At 40.3% G+C, this 13850-nt stretch overlaps 1 protein-coding gene across 1 annotated transcript; it reads right to left on the minus strand.

Annotated features, from left to right (window-relative positions):
- Positions 1 to 1228: 1228 nt before the first annotated feature.
- serpine2 (serpin peptidase inhibitor, clade E (nexin, plasminogen activator inhibitor type 1), member 2) lies at positions 1229 to 12691 on the minus strand. Its single transcript, XM_073491860.1, has 9 exons — positions 12449 to 12691; positions 10942 to 11216; positions 10554 to 10781; positions 9200 to 9397; positions 5585 to 5783; positions 5389 to 5486; positions 3206 to 3292; positions 2936 to 3019; positions 1229 to 1803 (listed from the first exon to the last, which is right to left on the minus strand). The coding sequence occupies exons 2-9, from the start codon at positions 11201 to 11203 to the stop codon at positions 1760 to 1762; spliced, it is 1200 nt and encodes a 399-aa protein (XP_073347961.1). The 5' UTR covers positions 11204 to 11216; positions 12449 to 12691; the 3' UTR covers positions 1229 to 1759.
- Positions 12692 to 13850: the final 1159 nt, after the last annotated feature.

Below are 13850 nucleotides of genomic sequence, written 5' to 3' on the forward strand. Positions count from 1 at the left end.
GGTAGTGTTACAGAAAAAAGATGTAATAACATTACAGCTGCATTCAGTAAAAGAGGATTACTAACAGGATTATAATTTTTTTTTTAAACTAAAGAATGGTATACTAGTATGTAACCATGTACACAGTTTCACACAAAATCACTCTGCTCTTAAGAGAAACCAAATATACAAGACCAAATATTAAATCAAAGTTATCTTATTATATTTATTTTCTTTCATCGTTATTTGCATGTTTGGTCTAGAGCTAATCCAAAAGTAACAGAAAGTAGTAGTTAGTTACTTTAATTTTATATTGTGATACTTGGATTACTTGGAGGTAATTAGTAACTGTATCGAATTATATTTAAGTAAGCCTACCAACCCTGGCCCTAGGTCAAATGTATGTATGTACTTGAGCCCCATTTCACACTGGCACCTTCAGCCCTGTGTTTAGATGATTTTCATGGGATGACCGTGCAAACTCAGGACTAACCCTACTGTGGAGCCTAGGATAAAGAAAATAAGTAAGTAAAGTATAAGTACCTCAAAATTGTACTTAAGTACGTAAGTGTACCACTGAGTACTGACTGCAGTGTGCTGTAACTATAGATCACATGTGTACAGGATAGACAGTAGTATATATGTATTGGTATGTGACAGAATAATTAGTGCAGGTAATGTGCAGCAGTGTGGCAGGTTGAGGCAGAGACAGTCATATATGACCAATCCCACTGTCTTCCCTGAGGACTGATTCCTGGAGCTCTGACGCCTCTAGAAAAACAAAAACATTTAGTTTTTCTTTCTTTTTTTTTTGTATATGAACGCAGAGGGACCTCGTGTGTGTATACTGTGTCAGACCTGTAATTCACTGATAACTTCAATTTGTGTAACTCAACTAGATCTTTCAACATCAACACTGTGATTATGTGTTTGTCTGTATGTGGTTCAGCCTTGTAAACGACTGCTGACCTCTCCAGAATATGGCCTTCCTCTTTCCTAATATGCTTAAATAAACTCCTGCAACCCACAACCCTCAACGATTGAAGTGGTTTGGAAAGTCCACTGATGTTTTAACAGTTGCTGAATAAATAAGCCATACATTTGAACAAACCGTTAAGAAGCAGTATCACTTAATTCTGTAGCTGAATAAGTTATAATCAAAATACAAACACAAAGCATTAGAACATCACATGGAGACAAACATTCCATTGCTTTGAATACTACTATGAAAATAAGGTAGACAAAATCCTTGATGTTATAAATATGTGTATTTATTTGCTCAAATATGAAGCAAGTATAATAACAGAAGACTTCCTCAGCGAGGGAAACAAGAAGCTGAATACATTGTGTTCAAGATGTGATTTACATCGCCATAACTTAGGAGTGAAACTTAGAACAGACTGGAGTGACATGACTTGAAATGGAGAATTTTCAAACTGAAACAGTAACACGATAAACAAACTGATTATTATCCTAGTCCAGAGTTGAGAAAATACACAACTGACATTCAAAGTCTTTTAAAAATGTAATAAATTCAAAAAAGTGTACAAAAAAATTAAAACAGCTGGAAAATTTAGTCTGTTATGCATTACAGAAACAGGGTAACATAAAAAGCAATATTTAAAACAAATAACATATGTCCACACTGTACATAAGTCTACAGCAAAGTTTGTGTGAGTGAGTGTGTAGGTGTGTGTTCATGTGTGTGTGTTCATGCATGGCAGTGTAGAAGCATTTCCTGTGCTGGCCTGTGATGCTACCAGGGGCTGAGCAGTGATGGCTAGGCTCTAGGCTGGTTGATCTGGCCCATGAAGAGAATCGTACCTAGAGACAGAGACAGAGACAGAGACAGAGACAACTCATTATGCACAAGCACCACTTTCTTTGGGTCACCTGGTTTCACTAAGGCTGGGCTCAGACTACAGGGCTTTTAAAATCCTAACTGACTGTTGTATCCCTCTCATAAGAAGAATCCTCACAGATGTTCTTCTCTCCAATCTCAAACCTGCACACACTACAAGAAAAGAAAATAACGGTGCATCACACACTATAGGATGTCAATATGATTAAAGAATAATGCAGCAGCTCACGTGATCATTCTCATGTGATCTCTAAATGTAAACAAACTGAGACAACCTGCTTCAGTAACGTTAATACTACAGTGAGAAATAGTAGATGAAACGAGTCAGGATTATAAAAAGGTCAAGAAGACACGGTCAACGTGGGCTGTCCATTCTTCAATGAGAACAGGAGGTGAGATTTTAACAGTCGGTTTTATTATCTGCCAACAGTAGTATGGAGCTAACGTTAGCCTCAAGGGCTAAGGATGTTTAATGTCGGTTGGCAACACCGACAGCTGCTCCGGAATATCTCTCTCATTGGCTATTGTGGAAGTACTGACCTGGCCGTCCAGATTTTTAAATCCAAGATATCAAACAAGTTTAATATTTACTGGGGCGGCCCCAATGAGTTTGGATCAGTTCAGGAGGTTTAAGATTGGATCTGTAAAACCCCTCACATAACAGATAATCTGGGCCCACCCTCGGGATGACCAAGCTCTCTGCCCAGATTTCTCCTCTGGCTGTTGGATGGGGCAAAACGGGGTTAAATCAGACAGATTCTCCTGTAGTCTGAGCCCGGCTCAAGCCTAATCGGTGATTACAAGGTCCCACATGCCCAAAGTGAGCACCACTAGCGGTCACAGTTCAGCATCAGCAAGAGGGAGGGTGACGTCACTCTATGCTCTGGATGTCTTTACCCCGTTATATCTTTACATGGCAAGTAGTTGTTCCCTGACATGTAGTGCAGCTGAATGTTGTTTATTGGACCTTTAACCATATTGCCAAATGGTGCTATGTCTAGTTTATTTCTCATGTGGTTGTACAGATGTTAGATCTTCTATATACATTTATATTATATATACACCTTTAAATGTGATGGGCATATTTGACTGTACCTGTCGGGTTATGTCTGATGAGGAAGAGGAAAGGTCTGTCCACTGTAACCCAGGGTGGAGAGGACCGAGCCAGCAAAATGGCAGCTAAACACAAAAGCAAGAACATTGTAAAACCATGTCAGAAACTATAGGAGCAGAGATTACTGAATGTTATGAATGTACTAAAAAGTAAATGATTACTCCTTATATAGAACATTTTCATCAACTAAAAATACAGCTTTGTGTTTGGCACAAAAAGTCCAAGATAAGGCTCACTGTACAAATACTTACTAGTGGCAGCTGCTGCTTTTGTTCCATCTTCGTTCACTATAATTTTGGCTTTCTGGAGTGCCTTGGATACATGCAGAGGCTCAGCACCTGAGAAAACAAAAAATGTTTATTCTCACTTTAGAAACACAGATACTTCATCTTTTTTATGAACAATTTTGATACTGACCAGCCAATGCTGTCCACATTCAACACGATGGGTGTGGTAAAAACTACACCAACTTTTGATGGGAAATCCTTAAAGGATAAGTTCACCCAAAAATGAAAATGCAGTCATTATCTACATATCCCCAGATGGATGAAAAGTCAGGTCACGTTTCATAATCCACAAAACATTTCTGGAACTTTACAGCAAAACAGTGTTGCAGCATTTTCTTAAAAAACAGGGACTTGTTTGAAAACATAAAAAGAAAACAAAAAAAACGCCGGACCAGCTGTATGGAGCCAATTATGTTTTCTCTTTTTTTAAGGTTGTTTTTCAATGTTTTAAAACAAGACCCCAATCTACTTCAGTTGTTGAGGAGAATGCTACAATGCTGTTTGGGACTTTCCATTGGCATAGGGAAAAGTAAATTATTACTGAATTCTCGTTTGGGGATGAACTTTTCCTTTAAGGGCCCTATGTGACCATGGTTCACCCAAAGAGCTGTTTTTACTCATCTAGACTCTGTGGACAGTGTTTAATTGACATCACAGGGCGAGACTCATTCGCTTCCAGTTGCAAATGGGCCTGCCTGCTTCACTTTGCAGAGATCAATCTGATTCAACTTCGACACGTGAAGCCACATGGTTCTCCAATGTCCAGCCAGCTGCTTTGAGAAAGGGGGTGGGACTGACCTCATATTTCAGGAAATATTGGTTGTTTTATAACTGCCAGTTAAATACAAGCAGCAGAGAAGAAGGGATGCTGTTGTCAACATTCTAGCAATGCTAGCTGCTCCAGCTTATATGTTAGACCCTACCCACGCCATTTCGTTCCCCCTGCTTTTGGTCACACCAGGCTAGTTAACTTTGCCAGGCAGATTTTGGTCTGACAGTGCCATCACAGTGCTGTCGCATCTGTTAAAGCAAGACAACTTAGATTTAGAGCTGCAATTTCAGGGATTTCCAAGGAAACAAATAAAATTCCCAGACTTCAGTTTCTTGAATATGAATAGTTTCTGGTTTCTTCAATCCTCTAATTAAATTGACTGTCTTTGGGCTGTGGACAAAAGACATTTGAGGACATCATCTTGGGCTTTAAGAAACACAGATGGTCTATTTTCACCATTTTCTGACATTAATCAGCAATGAAAATAACCATTAGGTGAGTTTGGTGTGTCGTTCTCCACCACATGAGCTCTGCTTCTAGAACATCTCTGTTCAAGATTATTGGTGCCTTAGTGCCATCTAACAAACCAGCCCACATTTCCACCAGTTTTGAGCGGAATCGCTTTAATCAAAGATGTGTCATCAACAGAGGCTGTTGCACAACGCCCAACTTGGACCCACATGAGGAAATCAAATTATAGGGACTGACAGCAGGTCATGTAGCACTTCTTATGTGTTTGTTTATCTTCTGTGGCGTCACATAGAGCTCACAAAGACATAACAGAGTGCGAGCATTATTAGGCGAGACCTCATATATCATAAATAATGACCAAAAAGGGAAAAAAAGGAGGTGTATGGTACCATAATAATAGTACCAGGGAATGTTGCAGAGTGAACTGAATTTTCAAAGTTACAGACTAATGCGGCTTCTAATGAGCTCTACTTTTTAGTATTAGCCTGGTTGATTAATCATTTAGTCAAAGTATAAAAGCATTAACTGATTGTCACATTGCACCACATGACGGCTATAGAGGAAAAATCCAGACCTGTCAGACAGAACTTAGTTGATTTTTGTGCTGGGTGATCCTATGAACTCCTTTGTTTATGCTGCAAAGCTGCCACATGATGGCAGTAGAACACTTCACTTAGAGCTCCTTTGATTCAGAGGAAAGATGAGGAAAGGAAAGAGAACAGGAGGGGTCCTGTTTTTCACACTGGACAGCTAGACACAATTCATACTACTTACTAGCTCTGGCACTAAACAGCCAACAATGCTTTCATATTTTCAAGCATTCCTCGTATCAAAATAAACTTGTTGTACATACTCGTACGCACTGCGTCACCTTTGGATTTGGACTGACTGTGCTTTCACTCACTGAGGTGTCTGAAGTCTGCCTTGCCCTCTCTGAACATGTCTGTTATTCCCAGTGCTGAAAGAGGGGCTTCCAAATCTACTTCGGCATCAGCAGTAAACCTACAGACATAAACACACACACATGCATACAGTGTTACTGTCAAATTCGATCACAGAAGTCTTAAGAACAGACACATTGTATTGCGTGTTGGTCTTACCTGGGGATGAGCAGGCGGACTTTTCTCATTTGCATCAGTGTAGTCCAACTCAGGACTGTGGCTGTGCTGATGTGCGGGATGACACGGGACAGAGGCGTATCCTCTTCAAAGGGCAGAACTATCAGCATGCTGATGGTGTTGCCGTGATAGGGCAGCTCAATCACCTTATACTTCAGTCCCTGTGGGGTGGTGGCCACACCTGGCAGAGAGTTGGAGGTTAAGGGTGAATAGTTTCAAAAGGTGGGGTCATGAATTATCTCTTTTCTTCCTAGATTTTTCTTGTATCTGTTAAAAATGTTGAGTGGACAGATGACTGACTGGGAACCAAGATACTTCACTTTTCTTTTTTGTACATCTGACTAAAGAATACAATTCTGCAGAAAAGTCTTCTTTTAATTTAAAGGTCTTTCTGTTCACACACGTCCAAAACCTAAACCACTTCTGTCACTGAAAGACTGCACAACATTATTTCCACTTCCTTGTGATGCAAGAATAATGGAAGGAAATTAGAGGAGCAGGATATATATCAGACTGATAAATTATCAGCCCGACATTGAAAAATGCTGATAAATAGTGCTGATAATATGAAGCCTAATTGCCTTCATTAACTTCACAATTGCAGCATTTACAAACTCTGATGCAGTAGGTAGCGGTTTGCATCTTGAAAGTTGGTTTGTAATCCACCAGTACACAAAGATGGAGAAGAAGAAGAAAACAAATGCAGTCTGTTTAGCTCATTATGTCAAACTGCTATAGCCTGGTAGAGCCACACAGTGTAGACTAGAGAGCCAACCATGTCGTTCACAGTGTGGCCGTTTTTGTACAGTTTCAGAGGAAGACAACACGATTGCAACTTGAATGATCTGATAGGGTTTATACAGGAGGGAAAAATTCATAACAAATCTTATTAGAGCTGTGGAATATTAAAAAATCAATGTTTGCTCACTACATGCATAAACTATAGGTTAGGAATAAATGTGAAATTATTGGTTATCTTGGTATCGGCACCCCTATAAAAAACAACATTATTCCCTGTTAAACATCTGTAAAAGCTTTGCAATTTCATTCCTCTTTTTCCTTGCATGAGCTGATATTTATGCAATTCCACTTTATTTGCGTTTTCATAAAGAAGTAAAAAGGTTTTTAATGCTATGCAACTATCCATTTTGCCAGGATTTTCTGTTAAAGAACTCCATGTGGGACAAAATCAAATATCCGGATATTTTTGAAAATAATCACCAGTAATGTGGATATATTGACTAAGTGGGTGAAGGCAAGTATAAGAACAAGTAGAACAGTCTGGTAAGTTTAGAAAATGACATCACTTTGCTGATATATGCTATATGATATATGCTTATCACAGCAACTGCAAAACTCTGAGGTGAAATAATATTGTGTGATATAATTTAGCATGGGGGAGTAGCAAAACAGTTATGTTAAAATAACGATTATGACTTTTTATTCACACAGGGATACTGTGTTCGAGTATGCTGGACTGTATGGTTCCTATGACTTTTTAATTAACAAATTTTCATCTTCTACAGCAGGCACTTAATTGCAAAAAAAATAAATTTATGGTTTAACGACAGTACCAGAGTCATGTCACAAACATCAATTTCCATGCTTCATATGGCCATTTAAATAATCACAGCACACTGTGTTCTGAAGTCATTCAGCCAAGTACGTGTAAGTCCCATTATATTCCTAAAACTAACTGTATCAACCCATTGCCAAGAGTTTTCCAGCTGTTACAAACATGTGCTCTCTTTATGACCTCAGAGTGGTAATTTGTCTTGTTTGTCTGATTTGTCTGAATGAATCCAATCAACCAGGGAACACAGACTTTGTACACTGAAGTCAACACACTGCAGAATACTGAAGAAAGACACAGACATCTGTGCCTCACCACTGAACATGGCCTTAGCTTGACTCTAGCACTGTATGAGAATCTATCCACAGCACTCACCATGCTAACACAACTCTGACACTCGTCTAAAAATAGACGACTGACTGGTATATCATTTCATTTCACACAGGACTAAATAATGTCCTACGGATGTGGCAGCTCTCAGCCTGCATTTCCTCGGTACAAGCCCATGAATCATACAGTGGCATTGGCTGGGATTGCAGCCCCATTTGGCCCATTTGTTGCCATTTGTGCAAACTTGATTTGGTGACAGTTAAACCATACAGTGGTAACTCAAAGAAATGTATTCCAACTGAATGTTGAGTTAAAGGAAAAGTTCATCCAAAAATGAATATTCAGTTATTATCTATCCTGTTATGTAGGTTTCGTAGTTCACAAAACATTTCTGGAGCTTCACAGCAAAACAGTGCTGCAGCATTCTCCTAAACAACGAAGTAGGTGGGGACTTGTTTTAAAATGTTTTTCTTTTTTTAAATGGCTCCATACAGCTCGTCCGGCATAATCCAATTCTGACACACAGTCATGGTCAAGCTTGTGCACCCACTTTAGACGGGGTGCATGCTAATGCTTTTAGCTTAACAACTACAGTGAAGATTTTGACATAAAAAAGGCTGTAAATAACATCTTTTTACATCAATTTTGGATCTCAGGCCTTCTAGAGACTTGGATTAGGCTGGATGGAACCAATTTATGTGGGTTTTTTAAAAAATGTTTTTATTCGGCACCCATCTACTTCAGAAATGTTTTCTTTTTTGCCTAACCAAAATCCAACTTAAAACTAAAACTTTTATTTTAAAAAAAACAAACAAACCTAAAAATCAAGTAAATCTGTAAAATAAAGGGTCAACGTTGACTTTTGGTTTCACATAGGACACAATCCCCAGTCTCCTGAGTCCAAGTTCTGTGTTTCCCATTCATCCACCACAACCTCCTCCCTGTGCTGACTTTGTAGCTTGTTATAGTGTGTAACCTGAGTTCCTAAAACCTTTGCTGAATCAAGTGCACGTGCACAAGAGTTTCGCAAATCTAGGATTACAATCTAGCATAAACTTGAACGACTGACTGTACTTCATGGACGTCTAATAAACAAGCTGACAATAGATTCTTGCAAAAGTAGTAAAGAAACATAGCACATAGCATTCAGAGCAATCTGAAACCTTTTTGCTCACAAGGATTACTTTTACATACCTTATTATTTGAAACTTTGACCTTGTTCAATATGAGCATCCAACATTGTAACATAATATTTAACATGACAGAATAAAACATATGTCCCCTTTAAAAGGTACTGCCGTCCACTCATTCTATATTATTATATGGATAATGCACTATTCCGGTATCTAGCAAATCTGTATGACTAAACATACCTCAACAACCTACCCACAAAACCAGCATGTCTCCACTGACTCCCATCACTGATAAAAATAATCACCTTCTTATCTGGCAAATTCACTTTAACCAGTCTGAATCCAATACTGCAACCATCTACAGCAGAGCCTTCTAGTTATGGCTTTAAACCTCTTTAAATCTCATTTGGTTGTAAAATGTAACAAAGAAAACTTTGTAAGCAGTCTGTGATATCAAAGCAAAAGCATTAATACTGTTAAGCTGTTATAATTAAAAATATTCAAACAGTTAGTCTCACACAGCAGGCCATCAGTGGAAAAGTGCCACACATCACTGCTCACCCATGTTGAAGACAGATAGTTGGGACATCATTGGAACTTTATATACATTTCCATTGCCTGCGTTGAAAGGCCTCATCTTGGTGTTCTCTGGCTGGAAGCGAGACTTCCATAAGCCTTTGAAGTAGATCGCGTTGACTGCAACCAGACGGGTCAGAGCCGGGTCCAGCATGTCTGCTTTGATCAAGCTGGGGATGTGACCTGGATTAATATGCAACACAGGAGCATTATTCAGTCAGAAAGGTTCGATAAAAAACATCATCTCTTTTTATATTCACTTCAGCATAGATGAGGAAGTAATAATGCAGCATGATATAAGCACACGCCAACCAAGCGGTAGAAATTTGGCCACAATACAAAGTCGAGGTTTTTTACTTGAGCTGCAACCATTAGTCAATCAATCAATTAGTTCATGGAAAAACTATAAGTGCCCAACTTTTTTGATATATACTGTATGATGATTTTGGTGGAGTGGGGTGAGAGAGTGCCATGGGTTATATGATTGTTCTAAGCCTGCCTGAGGGGAGGGTGGTGAACAGTGATTGTCCAGGGTGTGTGGGGTCTGTCATGATTTTTTGGGAGTGGGGAGTCGACAATCCCCTGAGCTGTTTTGGCGACCTGGAGCAACCAGGACATGGCTTTCTATAGTGCAGCAGTAGAAGTTAGCCAACAGTTTTGGGGGGAGCGTTGTGCCTCAGGGTCCTCAGAAAAAAGAGGTGCTGCTGGGTATTCTTGACCAGGTGAGGGGTGTTCTGGCCCCAGGTTAGGTCCTCAGATACATGGACACCTAGGAACTTGAAGCCAGAAACCCCCTCTGTCTCCTCCCATCGATACACAGACATGTCAATAAGTATTTCTTTTGAGTTTTTGTTTTGTGTTTAGGGTCAGGTCGTTTCCCTTACACCATACAGCCAGTGTCTGGACCTTCTCCCTGTAGGCTGTTTCATTGTTGTTGGATATCAGGCACGGTACGGTTTTGTCATCAGCAAATATGATTATGGTGCTGGAGCTTTGGGTGGTACTAAAGTCATAGATGTAATGGTAAACTTCTCTCCATTTTGCATGCACTCAGAGCCCACCACTCTTTCGCCGGCAAATATCTGCCATGTCAAAACGGCTCATGTAAGCACTCATCCATGGACACAAAGAGTATAGTCGGAATGAGAGAGAGAGAGCCCCCGCTCTGTATTATGTTATTGTTTGTTACCAGCTGGCCGCCTCACTGTTTTCCGTTTCAAATTGGACGAGTCAAAACAAGCACATACATGCTCACAGCTGTTGCTCACACCTGCCTTTGCAAGGGCTCTTGAAGATTTTTTTAATGTTGTGTACACAGCTGCTACAGTACGACACCTACCTTTGGTCTTATTGCTGACCCATTCATTGATTTCATCTGCTGCCACATTTGGGTGGCTAAAGTCCAGGCTCCTGCTCTCAGACTGGAAGTTGGCCTTGTTGGTGGCTACAAAAGCCTCCTCCATGGGTAAGTCCTCCTGACTGAACATGGCGTTCGCAATTAGCACAAGGTCCTGGTTGGACTTAGCCGTCAAGGTCTTGTGCAGCTTCCTCAACATCTTGTATGGGCCTGTGCAGATCAAGTAAACTTTGAATTATTTTTTTCAATTATTGCGTATGGTTTAAATGTGAAACAACATGCAGCGAGTTTGGTTCATGAGGAGAACTAATTTACCAAATTTGAACAAACACTGAGACTTCAGTCCTTTACAGGCAGAGGGGCTCCTTACCATTTTTCTTGTAACGGAGACCACTGAGGATCTGCTTCCGAGTCTCTCCATGGGCTCCTGGTAGCAACATCCCAAGGATGGAAGCTACCCCATGGGGTGAAAGCACCACATTTTCAAGAGGCTTGGCGCGGACTACTTGCTGAAATACCTGTATGCCGAGATCAGAGCCCCGTTCACCGTAGGAGGGAGCCTGGGACAGCACACCCTCAACGCCATACAAGGTCACCAGCGCCAACAGGCACAATAATGACAGGTGCCTCATTTTATGCTCACACCTTGTAAGAAGCAAAGAACAAAACATTAGAGGCATTTTGTGAGAACCATGGCAGTCCGTCTGTTGAATTGTTCTCCAACAGACAGTGATTATTAGTATCACCTACTGTGTACCTCAACTATATTTCATCTTTATAAGACCTACCATCTGACTAGCAACAGATTTATGAAAACATCAATCTACAACCTTAGGCATTCCTTAAAAACTCTCGTCCATATGACTCATCATAGCTAACCACAATCATCACATGCACCTTAGGCAACAGTTTATAGTTTACCCATGCTGCATGGTTTGACTAACTCTTACTCATACTGTTTAAATACTACAGTCCAACCCTGGTCAGCCTACTGAAACTGGGCTGTTCTTTCATTTCAATTTTAGATCGAATGAAATCTTTTGGACCATTTTAGGAAAATGATTCAGCCTGCACCCCACTCACTGAAGCAGTAGAAACGTAGCCAGCCAGGATTCCTGCTGGCTTGCTTACTTCTTAGAGGGACATATTACATCAGTGTTATCATCTGTGTAGACATCCAGCTTCAGGCTATTTCCACAGTTTCAGAGTGAAATGTGGATTTCGGTAAGAGCCTTGGGTTTATTTGCGGATTGGATTTGCAGTTAAATGTCTGACATTGTTCTCACAAACTTCAAAACGCAGTGAAACAGCCTTACACGCAGTTGGTCAACCGAAATCCACACACACACAATTTATCTTTGTGAGCTTTTATAACCTTCTTTTGTTGGCAAAGTTCCAGGAAATCCGTCAAAATGTCTAAAAACACTGGTTAAGTGTGAGTTTAGTGGATGTTCAGTGTGATTTTGTGGGCTCTTTATCAAACTGAGCAGTCACACGGATGACAAGAAGCCATCTCTGACCACCATGATTCACATTAAAGCTGCACCCGGAGGAAAAACAGCTCAACACTGAATGTGAAGCGCACTTTTCTCTGGGACTATTGTAATGTCAGTCACGTTAACCTACATTTCACTTTTCTGTGGCACGCTGACGTTAATTATTTGTAGCTAACGTAAGGTGTCAATCAAAACCCACCTGGCTAAAAGTCTCTGAATTCTTTTATATCAACTACACACATTGGTATTTAAAAAAGGAAGCAGCAGGACATTGCTGGAGTGCTTAATGCAAGCTAAACGTTGTTAAGCTAGGTATAACTTTTAGACTTATTTAGAACAGTTGTTTAATCTTCTGTAAAAGTTAAAAACGCCAGTCCTTACCTATCACGAGGTGACGACAGTCTGATGTGTCCCGCAGGTGAAACTGTGACCTTGTTAGTCCGCTTTGCACTGTGGTCCCGACAAAAAGCGAAGGTTCGTCCACAGTGTAAATGAAAAATTAAACTTCTTTATTCCAGTGAAAGTGAGAACTAATACTGACTCCCGTGTTGTTTCACAGAGGACTTTATTGGACTGAACTCCGCCTTCTAACAGACAGTCGAGCATGAAGAGAGAAGCTCCGTTAGTCTCACGTTCAGAGAGACAAGATTTGAGCTTCCGGTTGACTTTCAAAATAAAGCCACATTACGACGTCCGTTCACACCGAACAATAGTTATACACCCTCTAAAACTAAAACGACCTCATTTTCACATTGTGAAACAGAGTCGTTGCTGCATTTAACGAAGTTACCTCTCATAGTTTCCTGGGAGGCAAAAAAAAAAGTTTCATGTTTTCGTCCATGTAGCTACTTCCGGCACTGTTTGGCCCACTTCGGCTAACTTGACGCAGCTAAAAACTAATAAGGTGTTTACAACAGGAAGTGACTGATGGGAATGTTTGGAAACATTCAAGAGCAGTCATCTCTGAATGTTTTGTAATCTCTGGAAAATTACTGCGAGGCTCCACTTTTCCTTGATGCATTCATGTACCAGCGCGAAGTACCAGTACAAAGCATTAACACCAGCAACATGCTCGGATGAGAAAGTAAGATAGTCTTGTTTTCTTTAATATTACAGTTTGCTGCACAGAGCATTGATTAACAAAAAAAAAAGGTCAGTTTTTCTAAATAAACAGGTCTCTTATACCATTTTATTGGGAAGTTTGGTCTTATCCAACTTTGATGTGATTTTATATTTACATCACCTCCAAGTGATAAAAAAGTAGATTAAGTAGGCACATTTTGGCATAACTTGCCCACAACTGAGGCACATTCACAAAGGAGAACCTGATGCTTTTCCATCTGATCAGGTGATACGGTTAGGTGGAGACACACAGACACACCTGGGAAAAAAAAAGGCTGAGGCTCAATTACATCCCTGCTGCAGCCAAAGAGAGGATTATGAGTAGGTGCATGGGGGGTTCAATTACAGGGGATTAAATGAGAGTGTATGGGCAATTATGACTAAATACATCTTAAATGTTTACCTTAACAAAGAAAGGATTGTGGGTAGTGATGATAATATATTTTCCACATGTTTATTTTGGGGACTCAACCTCAGCTTTAATAGATTGGTTTCACACAGCCTCTGACTGAATATCCGGGTGGAGGCTTTACTACTCAGTGCCACAGCACGGGACAGCTATAGTGGGGCTGGATTCAGAGCAGGAATGGTCTGCAGTCTTTGTGGGTGTGTGGTTTGTGCTGGGAGTGGGGGTCTTATATGTCCAGCTGAGATGGGACTG

The sequence above is a fragment of the Pagrus major genome, chromosome 2 (assembly GCF_040436345.1).
Source record: "Pagrus major chromosome 2, Pma_NU_1.0".
NCBI classification, from domain to species: domain Eukaryota; kingdom Metazoa; phylum Chordata; class Actinopteri; order Spariformes; family Sparidae; genus Pagrus; species Pagrus major.